This window comes from Furipterus horrens, unplaced genomic scaffold (genome assembly GCF_987537825.1).
Source record: "Furipterus horrens unplaced genomic scaffold, mFurHor1.1.pri manual_scaffold_3, whole genome shotgun sequence".
Taxonomy (NCBI): domain Eukaryota; kingdom Metazoa; phylum Chordata; class Mammalia; order Chiroptera; family Furipteridae; genus Furipterus; species Furipterus horrens.
Window position 1 is genome coordinate 147041682 of NW_028327173.1, and position 21594 is coordinate 147063275.

Here is a 21594-nt window from a genome sequence, read left to right on the forward strand (position 1 = left end):
CCTCCGTCAGCAACCACCCCCCCCCAAGTCCATGCCCATGGGTTATACATACAAGCTCTCCCGCTTCACCCTTTCATATATTCTTCTTCTTTTTTTTTAAATAAATAAATGATTAATTATTTTAACAATAAAAAATAACAATCCCTCCCTCTCAGACTTAAGACCCTTTGTAATCTTATAAAGGACAATGGGCGAAGATCTTGAGCTCCTCTAGCTGCTTCAAGCTGGACATGGTCATCGTCCTACCTACCCTTGGGTCCAGAAATCCCTAATAAAGAGTGGGGGTGTGGAGGGGAGGGTGGCCTTCCCGCATGGGGAGGGGTCGTGCAGACTCCAGGTCAGTTGGCTGTCCCCGGACAACGGCGTGCTTGATTTAACAGGCTGGCATCCTTGTTGTATTCTGGGGGCAACAGATTTGGCAACAGGGTTAAAGGACATCATTCAATCCATAACCACTAGATGACAAAAGGCAGGTATTAATTTTTCTTTAACATTGGTTTTTAGCAATTTGATTGTGGTGTCGAGATGTGATTACCTTTGCATTTAATCCATTTGGGGTTTAATGGGCTTTTTGAATTTGTAAGTGCATACCTTTCACAAAATTTGAAGTTTTCAGCTGTGATTTTAAAAAAAATTTTTTTTGCACCTATATTTTTGATACTGCTCTACATACAGGTCCCTGAAGTTCCCTTCCTGTTTTAAAATTTTTTAAGCCTTCTTTCTTTCTGTTCTTCAGAGAGGCCAGTTGTTACTGATTTGTCTTCAGATTTGTTTACTCTTCCACCACCATCTCTCTTTGTTTTGATATTAAGTCCATCCAGTAAATTTTTTATTTTAGATTCTGTGTTTTTCAGGTTTAAAATTTCCATTTTATTCATATATAGTATCTGTCTCTGCTAAGAACTTTTATCTTTCTACTCATTTCAAATGTTTCTACCTTTATCTCATGGAGCGTAGTTATAATAGCTGCTTTAAAATCTCTGAAAACTCCCACACCTGGGTCATCTTGATGTTGCTATCTCTTGGTTATCTTTTCCTTTGAGAATTACATTCTCCTGGTTCTTTGTGTGTCAGGTATTTTGGATTATATCTTGGACATTTATACTGATAGTATGTTATTAGCCTCTGGTTCTTGTTGGTTGATATTCTGTGGAGACTTGATTGATGATTTTGTCTCAGTAGGTAACCAATATTTATATGTTAAGTTCTTTCTCATCTTATGTGGGTAGTGCTTTTAGTGTCAGTTCAATTTTCAAGACCTTTGGGTTTAGCCTGTGTGTGTTGTTCACGGGTTTTTCTAGGACTTGGGCAGTGGTTTCTATTACAGTTCAGTCCTCACAGCCTTTTTTTGTGCTGCCTTGGTGCTGCCCTAAGCATGAATAGCTGAGGAAAGAGTCCAGGGTTTGTGCCAATTCATGTACAGAATTAGGAGATTCTCTTCTTCAGCTCACCCTCTCCCATATTTCTCCCATTCCCACTGGCCCTCAGAATCCTGCTTTCCCAGTCCTTTGGCCAGAAAGGTGACATTTCTCTAGGAGTTTTAGTTTTCCACACCACTGTTGCAACAATTCAAACCCACAGGAGAGCCCTGGCTGGTGGTCTCAGATGGTTTGAGCATCGTCCTGTAACTGAAAGGTTGCAGATTTGATTCCTGGTCAGGACACATAACTAGGTTGTGGGTTTGATCCTCAATCCGGGTGCATTCAGGAGGCAACTAACTGATGCATCTCTCTCCCTTCCACTTTCTCTAAAAGAAATGAAAAAATGTCCTCAGGTGGGGATTAAAAAAGAAAAGAAAAAAGCCACAAGAGAAAATAGAAGAAGGGAAAAAAATAGAAGTGGGGGAGGGAGGAAACAACCCTCTTTGGGTTGTTTTTTCAAGTTTGACTCCTCTCCACAGCCCACTTGCTTTTGTTTACTTTTCCAAGGCCTAGTTGCTTTTTTGTATTATCTCTAGAGATTTTAATTCTAATGAGAGTTGGGTGGGGTTTCCGGGGGATGCTGTCATAGGCTTACTCCATGTTGGCCAGCACTTGCAGTTTATTTTTTGTTTTTATTTGTTTGTTTGTTTTTACCCTTTTGTTAATACTTAAAACTTGGGCAGTAGGACAAGTTTAGTCTTCAAATTTCTGCCAGCTTTGCTAAAGTAAAATGTTATGTTGGATGCACCTTTATTTCACATGATTCAGGAAGAATGGTAAGTTGGGGGGCAGTGTATGGAGAGAGAAAGACACATAAAGACAGTGATAAAATAATATGGCAGGAAGTTAACAACTGATAAATCTACATGAAGGGTATTTGGGTGCTTATTTACTCTTTATCAACTATTTTATAAGTTTAAAAAGTTTTATAATAAAACTCTGATGTTCATAAATTCTGTAATATTGGTCACCCTGATCTTATCCTCAGTCCAACCTAATGGTGATCTTCAGAGTATTTTTAATTGGTCAGACTTGGGCATTTAAAGGGGGGAGCTTAAGCATTCTAGCTAAAACCTTCTCTGATCCCAAGGTGGCTTTCTTTGTTCCTGAGAAAATAAATAGTTTATTTGGGCTATTTCTTTCTTTTTTAAAAGATTTTATTCCTTTTCAGAGAGAGGGCAAGAAAGGGAGAGAAACATCAATGTGTGAAAGATACATTGATTGATTGCCCCTTGCACACCCCCAGTTGGAGACCCAGCCCCCAACCCAGGCATGTGCTCTGACTGGGAATCAATCCAGCAACCTTCTAGTTCTCAGGCCAGCACTCAATCCACTGAGCCACACCAGTTGGGAGGGGGGGGTGTCTTTGGGCTATTTCTATTTATTTCTTACCCCATCATACCCTTTTCCCTGTTTTAACAAATTGAATCTGGTGAGTAATGTTCATCTCATCAAAAGTTAATTGCTCATTCTTTTCCTTTAGACAATTCCAAGCTCGAGTGACTCGGCAAACACTGTTGGCACTTGAGAAAGAAGAAGAAGAGGAAGTTTTTGGATCCTCTGTACCACAACGAAGTACACTGGCAGAACTAAAAAGCAAAGGGAAAAAGACTGCAAGAGCCCCAATCAGCCGTATAGGAGGTGCTCTCAAGGGTAAGTTTGTTAAATGTTACTATGGGAAACTCTTAGTCTCAAGTGATAGGCAAATTATGGAAAGAGATAATGTATAAATATATATGTAGACATTATCCTAGTTTTCTGAGTACTAGGTAGCAAAAAGGAGAGCTGAGATCACAGTGTGTACAAAAACCAAAACGTGTCAGCAATTTTGTGTCTTAATTAAGAAAAACCAAATATAGGAATCATCAAGAATTTCTGTTTAAATGTTGTTAGTTGAAAAAAGATCTGTATTGTGAAAGTAAAGTTTATACCTACCAAAGCCTCAGACAATGTATTGACATAGTCTTCAGCCTTTTGGGGCCAAAAGTTAGGCTTTCTTTGTACACCTAAAGATAAACAACAGTAAGCTTTTTTTAATTCACTATTTTTGAGGGACATTTTAGGTTCACAGCAATATTCAGCAAAAGGTACAGAGAACAATAAACTTTTACTAACTAAATTTATAGCAGTTAGGCATGTAAATGAAAATATATATTTTTAAATCTTATCCCTTCCTTGGTTTCAACTTATCAATATTTATAATGTTCCTTGGAGATCCTAGAATTAGAGTATAAGGGAGTATATGGTCCTAAAGAACATTTCATTTAGGTAATGATGAAGTTTGATTGTGATAAGCAGCCCCACAACAGAGGACAGCCCTAATAAATGGGCTAATTTTAGTTTGTCTTCTCTAGATTCTGTACCTCTCAGCTGGTTCCATTGACAAAATTTTAAACTGAAAAATGAAGATTTAGGTTAGGTTAGGCTCAGATAAAACTAGACATTCTTAGAATGATGACTGAAGGAAGATGTATTATTTGGGGTTTTTTATATCTATGAATAAAAGATTGCAGATGAGGGAAAGAAGGGAGAGTATAAGTAACACAGAATTGGATTAAAAGTTACTAATTATTTTTAAAAATCTCTTTGATTCCATAGTAGTAGAAGTAACTTTATCTGGCATCTAAGTTGGATAATTCAAGACTTAACATGGTTTTAATATTTGTCTCCTAGTTCCAAACCAGAACAGAGGACTCCAAAATCCATTTCCTCAACCAGTACAAAGTAATTCTAGAATTAGTATTTTTGATGAAAACGCTGATGAGGCTGCTATAGCAGAGCTGTCTAAGACTACAGTCCAGCCATGGATAGCACCCCCTGTGCCCAGGGCCAAAGAAAATGAGCTCCAAGCAGGCCCTTGGAACACAGGCAGGCCTTTGGAATACAGGGTAAGGACTCTTAATCTATTGTATGTGCCAACATAACAAAAACTTCAGATTTAAAGTAAGAGGAGTATTTTTAGTATTTTAATATTATTCTTTTTTAATAAGTAGGCATGATGTACATTTATTGTTTCAGAATGTAAAACTATGGTAATTTTAGTTTTCTTCTTCATCACCAGCCTCATGGCAATACTGCTTCCATGACAGCCGTACCCTCTACACTTCCCAGTTTTACTCCGTATGTGGAGGAGACTGCACAACAGCCTGTTATGTGAGTTTGATTTCCACATTTTCCCAGGTGGGAATTATTAAGTGTGGGTAGAGGCACCTATCCTGGTTCCCAAAGGCATTTTCTTCTTTGTGGGTATGAAAGTAACCAGACAGAGTTTTGTGTTTGCCTATGTCTGTATTCCTTTGAGTATGTTAGGGCTAAAAGACAATTCGGTAATATTCTAATTGGGAAATAAACTTAATAGGTTTATATGTACATTTCTGTAAGTCAAAGATAATCACTGTGATTTAGATGAGATGTTCTATCTTTGTTATTGACAGGAATTCGAAATTACGATAGTTTTTCCTCTGATCCTGCTCTTTCCTTCCAGATGTCTTTTTCTTCCTAGTCCTTAGCATTTCTGTTTGTTAGAGTATGATAGGTGATGACTAGATAATCAGGCAGTCTGAGATTTAGTCTAGTACGTAACATTGTGGAATTCTAATATTAGATCATGTTCTGTATCCCAGTGCAAGTTTCCTTATAACTAATTTATAACCCTCCACTATATGCTAGGTAGTATAGCAATGTAAAAATGGATAAGACTTAAAGAAAAACTTCTGTCTGATAAGAACTCAACATAAGGGAGGTTATTCTTTTCTTTCTTTCTTTCTTTTTTTATGAATTAATATAATTTATTGGCTCATAATATTCCACGCTGTGATTTTTGTGTGACAAGAGCAACATGAATGGCAACTAAAAGCATTTAACGTCTCTTTTGGTATTAGCTTTACTTATTGCAATGGTGGTTATGTACATGTATGGCATTTTAGTTATTTTTTATTTTTAAGTATACAGTGTTCCCTCACTTATCATGAGTATTACGTTCTAGACCCCCCCTCATGATAGGTGAAAATCCGCAAAGTTGGAACCTTATATTTATTTTAGTATTTATTATATTTTAAGGCTTTATAAACCCTTCCGACACACTTATAAACAGTTCCCAGTCCCTTATTAACCTTTCCCAGTCCCTTATTAACCTTTTCCACACTTTTATAAACACTACTTATGTTCTTAAACATAGTCTACACTCTTAAACCTACATAACTTTAACAACGTACGTATATAGTACTGTAAAATTTTATATGGGTACTCATCAGTGAAATATACTACTTGAATGATAAAGTTGATGAATTAGCTGTGCAGTACTGATGATGATGAAGGTGATGAAGATGAGATGAATGTACTGCACAACAAAGAAGAGCATTACAACTCTTCTGAAGGCACCACTTCATCAGGCGCTTCTTCAGGTGGTACAGTAGTATCTTCAGCCTCGTCCGTAACTTCTACTTCCGCTAAAGGCGTAGGCATAACCAAACTCTTCATTCGAGTGATGAACATAGTTATGAGAAGTTACTGGCTCTGCTTCTTCTCCTGATTGAGAATGTTTTTGTAAACTGACATGGCACTGTCGATTGAATTTGCAAACTGCAACGAATGAACCATATGAGGGTCCCATTCTTCAGCCACTCGTTGAAGTTCTTTGGCCATTCTGACCACGGTTGCAAGACGATCAAGTGTTAGGCCAACCTCCTCCTCTTCTTCAACCCATTGTTCGTCTTGTTCCTCATCCTCTTCTTCACTTGCTGACTTAGCTCCTCAAGGTCTTCATCCGTCAACAGCTGAGAGTGCACATCGATCAGGGTATTTACGTCTTCAGTAGTCATGTCACTGGAGCCCTCTCCTCCCAGTATTTTTGCCAGCTTCACGGCCTTATCCACCACAGAGTGATGGATTTCATCAGGAGAGAATCCCTTGTAATCATGGACCACTTCTGGCCACAGTTTTTTCTAGCTGGCATTCAAAGTCTCACTCTTCATCTCCTTTATGGCCTTTTGAATATTTTGGAGGCACGATGCAATTGTGTACTCACCCCAGTACGCCTTTAGTGAGAGGTCTTCATCCAAGTCCATAGCTTCAACGAGGTCTTGCAGGGCGTTTCGGGTGTAGAGCACCTTAAAAGCATGAATAATGCCTTGATCCATCGGCTGAATGAGCGATGTGGTGTTCGGCGGCAAGAAGTCTTATCTGGACGCCATCATACGTCAGGTCGACAGCATGGCCTCCAGCATCGCCCATTATCAGGAGCACTTTGAAATCAAGGCCTTTCTCTGCCAGATAAACCTTAACCTCCGGGATAAAATATTGATGAAACCAGTCAGTTGTGAGGAGTTTCGTGATCCAAGCCTTAGGGTTGTGCATCCAATACACAGGCAACACATTCTTATTTTTGTTTTTTAGGGCCCTTGGGTACTTGGACTTATAAATAAGCCCTGGCTTTATCATAAAGCCCACAGTATTCCCACACATGATTAAAGTTATCTTTTGGGGCCTTAAAACCAGGGGCTTTTGCTTCTTCCTTCATAATGAAAGTGCGAGATGGCATCCGTTTCCAGAATAAGCCCATTTCATCCATGTTGAAAACTTGTTCAGGCTTGTAGCCTCCTTCCTTGATGATGTCTTTGAACGTGTTGTTCACATACCCCTTGGCTCCAGCTTTATCCGCAGAGGCAGCCTCTCCATGCAGAGAAATTCTCTTGAGTCCAAAACATTTCTGAACTTTGTCAAACCAGCCCTTGCTAGCACTGAATGGGGGTGGTCTGGTTGGAGAAGCTCTCGAAGGTCCTGCTTCCGTGTCATCATTGTCATCCTCTTCTTCATTCTCATCACCGTCATGATCATCCCTTTTTGCTGCTAAACGATCATACAGTTGCTTGGCCTTCATCCGGATGGTGTTTGTATCCAGCAAGATATTCTTTTTTCTGCAATCGTTTATCCACACAGCTAACGCAGACTCCATCTTCACAATGATCTTATTGCAGGAAGTAACCACCCTCTTTGCTGTTTTGTTGAAAGTCACTGATGCCGTAGACCCGATATTCTTCTCGTGCTTCTTTATATAGTAAACCGTAGACTCATTGATCCCGTAATGGTGGCCAACAGACGCATAGCTTCTCCCTTCCTTCAACATGTTGAGAAGTTCCACCTTCTCTTTTATGGTAAGCATCTTCCTCTGGTGCTTGGGTTCACTGCCAGAATCCTTAGAAGATGCAGAACGTTTGGGTGGCATCGTAGGGCTTGCAATAAATTCAGTCTTTAAGGAAAATTTCACAAAACACAACACCGCAGAGCAAAACTATGCACAGCGACCGGAGGTAGGAGTGAAGTGGACAAAGCGAGATGCTGAACGTATGCGCACAGTGCGGCATAGCAGACAGACTGATGCTACGGTTACTGAGCCAATCAGCGCCCAGGATACACAAGACAGTACTCTGGTTGGTCGCCTTCCATCAATCAGCCACTCGTGTGCTGTGTACAATCTCACGTAGGCAAACGAGCTCGAGCGTACATCTCATTTTCAGCATAATGTATGTGTTCATCTACAAAAAAAATACATACTGTAAACAGTGTGCAGTATTTTATTTCGATTTTATATTCTTTTAATGTTAGAATCATTTATTATATTTTTTAAAAATTTTTAGGCAAAAATCATTAAAATCATAAATACTACGCATATAAATACGTATACAGTACCGCAAAATCCTGCAATATAGTGGAAAATCCACGATAAATAATTAAATATAATAATTTTAAAAATCCTGCAGTACAGAGAGGCTGCGATAAGTGAACCGCAGTATAGAGAGCGACTACTGTATTTTATTGATTATGACAGTACCAATTTATTTTTCCCTTTGCTCCCCTCTGCCCAGTACTCCCCTTCCCTCCAGCAATTCCACCTCCCTTAGTTCATGTCCATGGGTCATGCATATAAGTTCTTTGGCTTCACCCTTTCCTATATTATTCTTAACTTCCCCCTATCTATTTTGTACCAACCAATTATGCTTCCTAATCCCTGCACCTTTTTCCCATTTCTCCCCCTTCCCCCTCCCAGTTGATAACCCTCCAGATGATCACCATACCTATGATTCTGCTCCTATTCTGGTTTGCTTAGTTGGATTTTGTTTTTATTTTTTAGATTTCTGTTATTGATAGTTGTAGATTTGTTGTCATTTAAATGTTTATAATTTTGACCTTTTTCTTAAATAAATCCCTTTGACATTTGATATAATAATGGCTTGGTGATGATGAACTCCTTTAGCTTTACTTTGTCTGAGAAGCACTTATCTGCCCTTCCATTCTAAATGATAGCTTTACTGGATAGAGTAATCTTGGTTGTAGGTCCTTGCTTTTCATCACATTGAATACTTCTTGCCAGTCCCTTCTTGCCTGCAAAGTTTCTTTTGAGAAATCAGCTGATAGTCTTATAGGAACCCCTTTGTAGGTAACTCTCTGCTTTTCTCTTGCTGTTTTTAAGATTCTCTCTTTATCTTTAAACTTTGGCATTTTGATTATGATGTGTCTTGGTGTGGTCCTCTTTGGGTCTAGCTTGTTTAGGACTCTGCTTCCTGGACTTGTATGTCTATTTTCTTCACCAAATTAGGGAAGTTTTCCTTCATTATTTTTTCACATAAGCATTCAATTTCTTGCTCTTTCTCTTCTTCTGGCACCCCTAAAATCAGATGTTGGTACACTTAAAGTTGTCCCAGAGGTTCCTAAGCCTCCTCATTTTTCCAGTTCTTGTTTCCTCATTCTGTATGGTTGACTGTTTTTTGCTTCCTTATGTTCCAAATGATTGATTTGAACACCAATTTCTTTCCCTTCACAATTGATTTTGTGTGGATTTTCCTTAGTTCACTTAGCATAGCCTTCATTCTTCCCTAATGCGTGTGCCATACTTAAGTATATCTGTCAAGCTGTGAGCATCTTTATCACCAGTGTTTTGAACTCTACGTCTATTAGGTTGGCTATCTCCTCGTCGCTCAGTTCTCCCACTGGAACCTTGATCCGTTCCCTCTTTTGGGCCATACTTCTCTGTCTCCTCATTTTGACAGGCTCCTGTGTTTGTTTGCTTTTGTGTCTTAGGTAGAGCTGTCACGTGTGTTATGTTGTAAGGGGCAGAGCCTTAGGTATGTGTCAGTACTGGCGACCTGTTTCACCATGTTGTGGCGCTATATGTGGAGGAGGGGTCTGAGAGGGAATAGTGCTGCTTGCTCAGCACTTGCCCTTTTTCCAGGCACTTCTCCCACTTTTGTATGGGACTGGTGCCCCTCTTGCTTTTGCCCTGGCCGTCATTCCCAGAGTGGGTAGGTCTGCGGATATTCTAGGACCATGGGGACCCTTTAAACAAGCAGACTCTGCTGAGAGACTGGCAGTTTCTTCCTCTGCCCCAACCCCCAGTGGTTTGCACAGTCAGAAGCAATGAGGCTTGATTTTCCCCGGCGCTGGAACCCTGAGCTTCGAGGGCCAGTGAGGAGCTGGGAGCGCTCCCCAGGTGTCCCTCCCGATTTTTTTTTAAAGTGTGACTGCACTTTCCGTTGGCCTGATGCTGCTGCTGCTGCTGCTGCTGCTGCTGCTGCTGCTGCTGCCGCCGCCACACCGGGTCCTCTCTGCCCCTCCTACCTGTCTGGATGAGTAGTTCTTCTTTATATCTTTGTTGGACTTCCATGCAGCTCAGTTTTCTGGAACTTATGGTTGTCTCTAATTTTGAGGTAGTTGTATTCCTCTTAGTTGTGGTAGGAGACACAGCATGTCCGTCTAGGCCTCCATCTTGGCTGGAATTAAGGGTGGTTATTTTTAAGAGAATCATAAGAACCCTTACAAAGGATTACCTGAAGAAATTGGCAGTGCACACTTATGGATGTTAGATTTTCTTAACGTTTCAAATGACTTTGTAGAAACAATTATTTGAGAATAAATATGGTATAGAAAATGTTCAACTTTATTTTTATTTCAACTCTTTTCCATGGCTGTCTTATTTGACCTGTATGTAACATTTTTCTTTAGTTTGTTTTTTTCTTAGTGTGTCCCAGGGACTTTTCATAGATTAAGAAAACCAGCTAAAATTCATTATAGGAGTTGCAAATACTTTCCCCTATTTTGCCCCTTATGTGTTTTTCTTTTTTAATTTTTTTCCAAGATTTTATTTATTTACTTTCAGAGAGGGAGGGAGAAAGAGAGGGAGAGAAACATTGATATTGGAGAGACACATCAATCTTTTGACTCTTGCATGCCCCCAACTGGGGACCTAGCCTGCAACCCAGGCATGTGTCCGGACAGGGACTTGAACCGGTAACCTTTCGGTTCACAGGCCAACACTCAATCCATTGAGCCACACCAGCCAGGCTGACCAATTATCTTTTAACAACACATAGCAGCAACCATTATATTGGGTTGGCCAAAAAGTATGTATGGTGTTTTCTCATCAAATAAAGCACACGTTTTTTCATTTACACCAATAACTTTATTGATTTGGGTAATTTGAATATGTCAGCTATCTCCAGCATGGTATAATGTTCATTGTTCTCAATTAATATTTTTATTTGATTGCTATCAACTTCAACTGGTCTACCTGACCGTAGAGCATCATCCTGCAAAAAATCTCTAGCACAAAACTCAAACCACGTTTGACACATTCAGTCAGTCACAGCACCTTCTCCATACACAGCACAAATCCTTTTTGCATTTCAGTTGCATTTTTACCTTTCTTGAAATAATAAAGCACATAATATCTCAGGGCCCAGATGCCCTTGGGTGAAAGAAGACAAAGGCTGGAGTAGCATTTTATCTCACAGAAGAAAATAAAGGATGAGGCCTATGGGGGTGCAGCCACACTCAGCATATTCACAGGGACCAGATGGCCCCCAGGGCAAGAGAATGGAGGGGTGGAAGACATATGTAGGGTGAGTCCTGGCAAAGGAGGGGAAGATGAGAGGAAAAACTCCTTCCAAAAGAGCAAACCCTGAATTTGCATCAGCACAATGAAGAGTTTGTTATTTTTGTAGGAGGTGAACAGCTTCACCTCCCCTCCCTCCCACCTTCCCAGTGTGGCCGGGCTGGTGCTCGCAGCCTTTTCATCCCGGGGCAAGAAGTGGAAGAAGGTATATACCAAATCACACTTGGCCACCTCTGGAGTATCATGGATCCAGTGCCTCTTTATGGTTTCTGTGTCTCTGTCATTTTTTGCTGGGATTACTGCAGCCTAACTAAACTCTCTGCCTCCACTTTTAGTCATCCCATTTATTCCTTATGCTATCACAGCTGCAATACAAATCTGGTCATGTCATTTCCTGATCATAGTCCCTTGCTTGCTCCCCAGAACCTATGGGATGAAACCCAAGGTCCTTAACATAAATTATAAGCTCATTTATGATTTGGTCTCTGCTAATATCTCGTTCTCTTACACTATACTGTTTGCAAGTTACTGAGCTTGTCTAAAGTAGCCACTCTTTGGTCATTTGGCTTCTTTCTTTCTACTTTTTGGCTATTATGAATAATGCTTTTGTGAACATTTGTGTATATGTTTTTGCGTAGACATATGTTTTCATTTCTTTTGGGTGTACAAGTACACCCACACAAGGGAGTAACAAGGGAGTTACAGAGTTCTTTAGTAACTTCATGTTTAACATTTTGAGGAACTGTTAAACTGTTTTCCAAAGAGGCTGCTCCATTTTATATTTCTACAATGCCATAATGAGGATTCCGATTTCTCCACATTCTTACCAACACTTCTTATTATGTTTTTGTTTTGTTGTTTTGCCATTGTGAAGTGGTATCTCATTAGGGATTTTGATTTGCATTTTCCTAATGACTAGGGATGTTGAGCATTTTTTCATGGGCTTATTGGCCATTTCTGTATCTTATTTGGAGGAATACCTAGTCAAATCCTTTGTCTATTTTTCTTTTTTGTTCTCTTAACAGTGTGATTTTTTTTTTTTTTTTAATCCTCACCAGAGGATATGTTTATTGATTTTAGAGAGAGAAGAAGGGAGAGAGAGAGGAAGAGAAACATTGATCACTCACGTGTCATATGCGCCCTGACCAGGGACTGAACCTGCAACCCAGGCATCTGCCCTGATCAATAATTGTACCTGCATCCTTTCCGTTTATGGGATGACCACTCCAACCAACTGAGCCACACTGGCCAGGGCCAAATCCTTTCTCTGTTTTTCATTTGGATTATTTCTCTTCTTATTGTTGAGCTGTAAGAGTTTATAGATTCTGGATAAAAGTCCCTTCTTTTGTTTCTTGTGCTTTTGGTATTGTATCTATGAAGGCTTTGCCTAATCCAAAGTCATGAAGATTTACTCCTATGTTTTCTTCCAAGAGTTTTATAGTTTTAGCTCTTACATGTATGTGATACATTTTTAGCTAATGTTTGTGTGTGGTATAAGGAAGAAGTCCAACCTCATTCTTCTGCATGTAGATACTAGTTGTTTCAATACTATTTGTTGAAAACACTTCTTTCCCCATTGAATAGCCGTGGTATCCTGTTGAAAATCAATTGACCATAATGTATGGGTTTATTTCTGGACTCTTAATTCTATTCCATTGATCTATGTCTGTCCTTATGCCAATACCAAGTAGTCTTGATTGCTGTAGATTTATGGTAACTTTTGAAATCTAAAAGTGTGAGTCCTCCATCTTTTTTCTTTTTAAAGATTGTTTTAACCATGTATGTAGTCCCCTTGAAATTCCATATGAATTTTAGCATCAGCTTGTCAATGTCTGCAAAATAGCCAGCTGGAATTTTGATACAGATTGTGTTGAATCTGTAGATCAATTTAGTGAATATTGCTATCTTATCAATATCAAATCTGATCCATGAACATGGGATATCTTTCCATTTAGTTATATATATTTTTTTATTAAACAAAATTTTTTAATTTATTGATTTTAAAGAAAAAGGGGAAGGGAGATAGAGAGAGAAACATCAATTTTCTTCTATTTATTTATGCATTCATAGGTTGATTCTTGTATGAGTCCTGACTAGGGAGTCAACCCACAATACTGGCATATTGGGACAATGCTCTAGTCAATTAAGCTACCCAGCCAGGGCCTAGTTATATGTTCTTTCACTTTTTTCAACGGTACTTTATAGATTTCAGGATAGAAGTTTTGCATTCTTTTTAAAAATCACTAGATTTTATTTTTTAGAGCAGTTTTAGGTTTACAGAAAAATTGTACAGAAAGTACAGAGAGTTCCCACGTACTTCCTCCACCCCTACATGCATTCAACTGTCTCTCTTATTAACATCTTATATTAGTGTGATATATTTTATGAATTAACAATCCAGTATTGGTAAGTTATTATTAATCAAAGTTCATAGTTTACACTAGGATTCACTCTAATGTGTTCTACCTTTCTCTGGGTTTTGACAAATGAGTGCCATACATCCATTATTACCACATCATACAGAATAGTTTCACTGACCTAAAAATCCCATCTACCTTACTTATCCATCCCTCTCCTGAATCCCTGCAATCACTGGTCTTTTTATATTGTCGTTATAGTTTTGCCTTTTAAAAAAATTATTCTAAAGTATTTTATTCTTTTTGATGTTGTTATAAATAGAATTGTTTCCTTAATGTCATTTTCATATTGTTCATTGAAGGTATATGAAATACAGTTGATTTTTATATATTGCTTATTTGATGAACTCACTAATTAGTTCCAATCGTTTTTAAGTGGATTCTTAGGATTTTCTATATATAAGATTAAGTCATTAGCAAATAGAAGTCACTTTACTTTTTCCCTTTCCCATCTGGATGGCTTTTATTTATTTTTCTTGCCTCATTGCCTTGGCTAGAACTTCTAATACATTGTTAAATAGAAATGACAAGAATGGACATCCTTTTATTGTTCCTGGTCTTAACTGGGGAAGCATTTCATCTTTTACCATTAAGTTTGATGTTTGTGTAGGTTTTTCATAGATGTCCTTTGTCAGGTTAAGCAAGTCTGAGGAAGCCTTTTTAACTTTAATGGTAGGTGCTTGGACCCTACCATTAAAGGCTCTGATTCGATAGACCTGGGGTAAGGACCAAGTATCTTTAGTTGTAAAAAGGTATATAAGTCATTCTCATCCATAGCCAGGATTCAGAGCCTCTGCCCTATCCTGATTGAGGTACTTAATGCTTCATTCTTATCAAACCTATATTACCACTCATTGTCCTTTAGCTGAAACCTTGAACTTCATACCATCAGTTCCCTAATTGCTATATTCCTGACTAATTCTTTTGGGTGCTAAAACATGGGAAATGGGCTATATTGCATAGGTTAATTCCCACTTACATACTCAACTTGATTAAGAAATTGTATTATGGTTAATTTCCTTCCTCATCATAACCAAATAGTGCTTAGAACATAATTGTCAATGACTCATGTAAATTAGTTTTAGGCTCTCTTCTTAACGTTATTTGTTTTTGCTTTTTGAAATCAGTCATATATAGTCTTGCTGCTGACATTGTCCCTGTGTGTTATTAAAATGTGTCAAAAACAACTCATTTGGCTTGTATGGTGAATAATGATTATTTTGCTTTTTTTAGGACTCCATGTAAAATTGAACCCAGTATAAACCATATTCTAAGCACAAGAAAGCCTGGAAAGGAAGAAGGTGATCTCCTGCAAAGAGTTCAAAGCCATCAGCAAGTATCTGAGGAGAAGAAAGAGAAGATGATGTACTGCAAGGAGAAGATTTATGCAGGAGTGGGAGAGTTCTCGTTTGAAGAGATACGGGCTGAAGTTTTCCGCAAGAAATTAAAAGAGAAAAGGGAAGGTATGGGTATTGATCTAGTTCAAATTTGCCAAAATAGCTTAGTTGTAGGAAGGCTGAGTTAATAGATTAACTCTGTGGAAAATTGCTTGTATATTTATGTGATGCTTCTATGATTTCTGCTGTTTCTCTCTTTTTAAGCTGAACTCTCCTTGCTGCTTTCCATGGGACCCCTGGGTGGAAAACCTAAGCAACTAAGTCTGTTCAAAAGTTAAGGAGAAGCTCTGAACTGTAGGAACAATTCCTGTTTACCAGTGCAGTAGGTAGACAGCTATGATCCCTGACATGCATACATCTGCATGCCATGCTCCCCCCCCATTAAGTACTTCCCTCATATTGTATGAAATATTTCACTTGACTTTTGATACTCTACCTGGAATTTCTCCCAGGGCTTATTTAGGTTAACATACCCAGTCACAATGCAATCACTTAGATGATACTTATTTGTATTGGTTTTTTAATAGACATTATCTTCTTTCTTAATTAAGGATAATTACACTATAAATTGAGAATTTTGGAGTTTTGAGTACAGAATGGGCTGAAAATTGTTGAAGAATAGTATTTGGAGCTTAAGGCATTAGGAGATGAAGGACAGTACAGAAAAGGAGGTGGGGCAGGGTCCAAAAATAAATTTCATCCATCTATGTATTTTGACTAGGATCTATACCAAGAATGAGTAAAGAAATGTTTCCATACAGATATCCAGAATAACCTACTAATGTAGCTCAGCTCACTTAACAGGATATGGCATATAAGGTTTGTCCAGAAGGTATCCAGTCATGTCATATGAAAAATAAAGACATTTATTGAAGAAGATACAAGATACAAGGTACAAATTATACGTAAGACAATGACACCTCAGTTCCCTTCAAAGTAGGCACCTTGGGACCTAACACAGTTCTCCCATTCACCACCAGCTGTTCCATTGTATTTTCCTGAATCTTATCAACGGTCTGACTTCTCTTCCCTTTCAAAGGTGATTTTAGTTTTGAAAAAAGCCAGAAGTCACAGAGCGCAAAATCTGGGCTATAGCAGGGCTGAGTTACCTACCTGGGTGATATTTTGGCAAAGAACTCTGCATGAGACACGGTGCGGGAGTGGGCATGTGTTTGTGATGAAGCTGCCAATCACCAGTTTCCCATAACTGCAGCCTTCTGAGTCATCCAGATAGTTTCTCCCAAGGAATGTTGAAGCCTAATACAAAATTTGATGCAGATTTGTTGCTCTACTTGCTCAGTTATTTTTAAGGAGACAGCCACACAGTACACATGCTCACTCAACAGCATCTGCTGCCCCCACTGACGAGTACAGTGAAGTCATCATTGTTCATTCATGCACATTCTAGTCCACCCTTCATGGCTGCCAGGTTACATCAATGTCATGCAAATCATTCTTGTTCTATTAACAATGGCTAGGGTTTTTCAGGACAGACCTTGTATATAAGGCTAGCTGGGAAACTTAACCATTACTTATAACTTACTTAAGGAAAAATTATTTCTGAGTTCCAGGTGACAAGTTAGAAGCAAACTTCTATAAAGCAAACCGTTACTAGTAAGTTTGGAACTGCCTTCATTTGTTATATCAACTAGTGCCTTCCAAGACTGACAAAGGTGCTCTGGGCTCAAATAAGGTATTGAAAAACGGAACCTCTGTATCTAGATAGGAGAAGAGGAATGTTTAGAAAGAAGGAGACAGTTGAGTAAAGCTTTTAGGAAATGGCTACCCAGGTCCCTGACTGGGTGACTCAGTAGGTTCAAGTGTCGTCCCCATATGCCAAGGTTGCAGGTTCAACCTCCAGTCAGGACCCATGCAAGAATCAATGAATGAATGCATAAATAACTGGAACAACAAATTGATGTCTTTTTCTGTCTCTTTCTGTCTCCACTCCTCTCCCTCCATCTGTCTTTCTCTAAAATCAATCAAATAAAATTTTAAAATGGGAATTACCATAACAAGGAAGTAGGCTAGGAGAGTAGCCAAATTGAGCTGGGAAAGGAACTAGGTACTTCCATAAAAAACTAGTGTTTCCTTCAACCTGAGTGTCCATTGATTGATGAATGGATAAAGAAAATGGAATATTATTCAGCCATTGAAATCTTGCCATTTGTGACAACATGGCTGGACCCTGAGAGTATTACACTAAGTGAAATAAGATAGAGACAGACAAATACTATATGATCTCACATGTGGAATCTTAAAACAAGCAAACTCAGATACAGAGAACATCTTGGGGGTTGTCAGAATTGGAGGATGGAAGGTAGGCAAAATGAGTGAAAGGAGTCAAAAGGTACAAACTTCCAGTTATACAGTAAGTCATGGGATGTAATGAACAGCCTGGTGACTATATAATGCTGTATTGAGTATTTGAAAGTTGCTAAGACGAATAATCTTTAAAGTTCTCATCACAAGAAAAATTTTTTGCAACTGTATATGGTGTCAGATGGTACCTAGACTTATTGTGGTGATCATTTTGCAATATATATAAATATAGAATAATTATGTTGTACAGCTGAAACTTAACATTATATATCAATTATACCTCAAAAATTTTATATAAAGACAAGAAAACAGCATTAAAAACAAAAAAGAAGGAACTACTGTTTCCTTAAGGGAAAGATCTAGCTTACATCAGGTATATGGAAGTAAGATGAAAGTACTTTTTATTCTCAGCTAGCCAAAGAAGGACCTGTGTTAGGGTTAGATGGAATTTGAATAGATAAAAAGACCTCTGGATTTTTTAATACTCATTTCCTAAGCTGGTCTCTGAATCTAGTTCATGAACATGTAATTTCCCTGTTGTGTATAGTTTGCATTCTTATAAATCCTCATGCCTATAATGAAGTGGTTTCTTGTTACTATTAAAAACTGGCTTCAAAGACTGTCGCTCGTTACTTACTGTCAGGTAGGGATACTAGAAATGAGGAAGCCATGGGCAGGGCCTAGAGAGAAACAAGGTTGTTGTTCTTTCCATTGCTACTTCCATATCATCTTTTCTCTCCTTCAAAACCTAGTTTCTTTCACATTTATGTCCTTCAATTTTTTTTCTACCTCCTGAGCCTCAGTGTCGTCACCTCAGAGTTTTTTTCACTTCCCATCATTCATTAATTGACTCAGCACCTAGCTCTGTATCTTCCTTTCCACCCCTACACCATCCAGTTCTGTGATCTCTTCCTCAGCCCTACTCACTGCCTCCTCCCATGGTCTTACTGCTGACCTTATCACCTAATAACTCTTGAAGTTTCTTTTCTTTCACTACCACTTTCTCTTCTAGCTTACTTGCTTTAGGACTCCACTCCTGGAATTCTTTAGCCTTATTGAGATCACTGATCCAATCCCTGCCAATTTTATTTTTTACTATTCGTTATCATCCTTATGTCCTGATTTCCTTTCATCCCTGCTCAGAGTCAGTGATTTGTGATTATGTTCACTCCCTTGTAAACATTCTTCACCTGTTTATCCCTCTATCGCTATATTGTATTCACCTGGCAAAACCTAAACCCTGGTTAAATTAACCTCTCTGCTCACAGTTTGTATCTGCATCCAAGTAGCTGAAATATAGCTAGAGAAAATGCAGCTGTATGCACTGGTCCCACTTTAAAGTCATGACCACAGATATCAAGTTGGTATTCACCAGTGCCTAGCAGTCTTACTGCAGTTTCCTGGTAGGTGAGTTTCTTCTTTCTGCTAAACAACTAATTTAATTTTTTTCTTATTTTCAAATCTTCTACATCCCTTCCTCTCCTTAGCTATGATCTTGCTTCATGCTTCACTGGGAAAGTAGAAGGACTATAATGGTAACTCCATTTTTTTCACTACATCTAACATATGTATAATCTGTATCTATGCACTCTTAACATTCTGTCTGTTAAAGTTAACATTTTTCTGTTCCTATCAAAGGAGTGGCTCTTTTTTCTCCCCCCTCCAGCATTTTTTTCTAAATCATTCTTACTATTAATACAAAGATACTTTTAATGTCTCTATTTCTTTTTATTTTTTAATGTCGTCCATTATCCTCATTCTTCTCCAGCTACTGTCCCATTTTTCTCCCTTCACAGCAAAATTTCTTGAGAATTGTAATCATCTTCACTGCCTATTATCTCCTCAAGCATCACTCTGTCCAAGTGAAATAGTCTGATCATGGTCACCAGAAAACTCCTTTTAGCCAAATTCACTGGTTTTTTCTCAGTCCTGATCTTGGCTTCATTTGACATAGTTGATGAAACACTCCTTTATGAAATCCTTCTCTTGGCTTCCTTGTTGATGTATATTACTTCTCAGTTTCCTTTACTGCTGTTCTCATTTAGGACCTCTTCCTGAGGCCCTGGATAGAGCTCAGGAATATTCCAATTATCTTTTCTTTCTACAGCTATCTAGGTAATTAATTAAAGACTGTTTATAAGCTGTGGACTCCCAAATTTATATCTTCACCCCTGACATTTCACCTGAACTCCAGACTCATATCTATTGGCTATCCTAATAAAAATTTCAAACTCGACGTAGCCAAAATTGACTTATTCATTTCTGTCACAAATTACACCCCAACATACACACATGTTCCAGCAGGCTTCCCCATCTCAATAAAAGGTATCACTAGGCACCCTGGTTGTTTAAGCCACAAAAACACGGAAGTCATGTTTCATCACTATTTTCTTACTGTTCCCCACAGCTAGTGAATAAGCCCATCAACTTTACCTCCCCAAATTTTTACAGATCTTTCCTTTATCACCATTCTCATTACTGCCTTAATCCAAATCAATCTTTTAGCTAGACTACTGCAACTAGACTTTCAACACTTTTTGGCATTATCACAGTCTCTTTTGCTTACAGTAAGTGATCTTTTTAAAAAATCAGATCATATCACTTCTTTACTTCAAATTCTCCAGTGTTTTTCATGGTCTTAGAATGTAATGTAAACTCCTTACCCCCACATGACCTGGCCTCTGCCTACCTCTCCAACTTCATCTGTTACTTTTCTCCCTCTTACTATGTTACATACCATGCTGGCCTTCATTTGGATCCTTGACTACGATGATCTTGTTCCTACATTAGGGCCTTTGTGCCAGCTAGTCCCTTGGCCTGTGATCTTTCCTTAGCTCTGTATATGACTGACCCCTCTTCATTCAGAATGCAGCTTTATAATCTCTTTCTTAGAGTGATTTTCACTCATCACTGATCTTATATAGCCCCTGACCTCCATCTCCCTACCCAGTCACACATGCTTACATCACCTATTTTTAACACCGATTTTTCTTGCTAATTTGTGTGTATATGTTTGCCTACCCCAAATTGAATGTTAGCATCACATGACCAAGGATTTTGTATTCTGCATCACTGAAACTTAAATGCTCAGAGTTGTGCTTGGCATGTAGTACATATTCTATTTTTTATTGACTGAATAAATAAGAGACCTCAAGTTGGGGATTCTGTACCACTTAAACAATTCTCATCTGCAGTATTCACATATATGTTGAGGACAGGAGTCCCAAAGACAGTTTTTGACAGAATAAATTGCCGTGAGAAGTAAATGCCTCAGCCAACTTTATTGTTTCTAGCTGAGCTATTAACCAGTGCAGAGAAGAGAGCAGAAATGCAGAAACAAATTGAAGAGATGGAGAAGAAGCTAAAAGAAATTCAAACTACTCAGCAAGAAAGAACGGGTGATCAGGTTATTTCTCTTTCTTTTTAATACATAAAATTAAAGCTTATTGAAACTAATTTAAGCAATGTAAAAGATAGAAGGTAAAAGCTCTCTCATCCCCCTTTTTGAGTTTTCTATAGTTTCTTAACTATTCATTAATAGCAGCAAAATTGAACAGGAAAGTAATATAACAGGTAACTTCAAATGGAATTTGCAGCATAATTTATTGACTTCTTAGTTATATTCTAAACCATTGTTTTGTTACCTCTAACTTTAGCTCTTTATTCTAGCCATTTTCCATTAAAATGAGGCTAACTAAAGAAAATCAGTATATGGTTGGCACTGCTCAGTTGGTTACAATAGTACCAGTTTATACTAGGAACATAAATTATTGGCAAGAACTTTTGGGGAACAGACATTTTATCTTGCTAGTAAGTATCCAGGGGAAAAGTATGAAAAAGTTAATTTTGGAACTAAAGATTGAAAATAGGTAACGTTTTCTAGATAGGGGGGATAAATTGATTTTGTTTATTTAATGCACATAGCAAGAAGAAAAGATGCCTATAGAGGACACAGCTGACCTGCATATTGCTTCTGAGGCTCGGGAAATACCAGGAATGACTCTGTCCAATTCTGTTTGTCCAGTGAATTCTTGTGCCAGGTAGGACCACATTAGTGGAAAGGATGATGCTTGTGGGAGGGCATTTAGAACCATCCTTTGACTCTCTAATAGGTTGAACTCTCGTTTACTTCTATAGTATCAAGACATGAT

General features: G+C 38.4%; 1 protein-coding gene across 1 annotated transcript in view; it reads left to right on the top strand.

The window, feature by feature from the left end:
* Positions 1–21594, top strand: part of BUB1B (BUB1 mitotic checkpoint serine/threonine kinase B) — a 64026-nt gene that overhangs the window by 22378 nt on the left and 20054 nt on the right. The window contains exons 6-11 of the mRNA XM_090270400.1: positions 2905–3074; positions 4095–4309; positions 4483–4574; positions 14958–15187; positions 20737–20849; positions 21368–21483. Of these exons, the coding sequence (XP_090126526.1) occupies positions 2905–3074; positions 4095–4309; positions 4483–4574; positions 14958–15187; positions 20737–20849; positions 21368–21483 (936 nt within the window). The remainder of the gene's footprint in view (positions 1–2904; positions 3075–4094; positions 4310–4482; positions 4575–14957; positions 15188–20736; positions 20850–21367; positions 21484–21594) is intronic.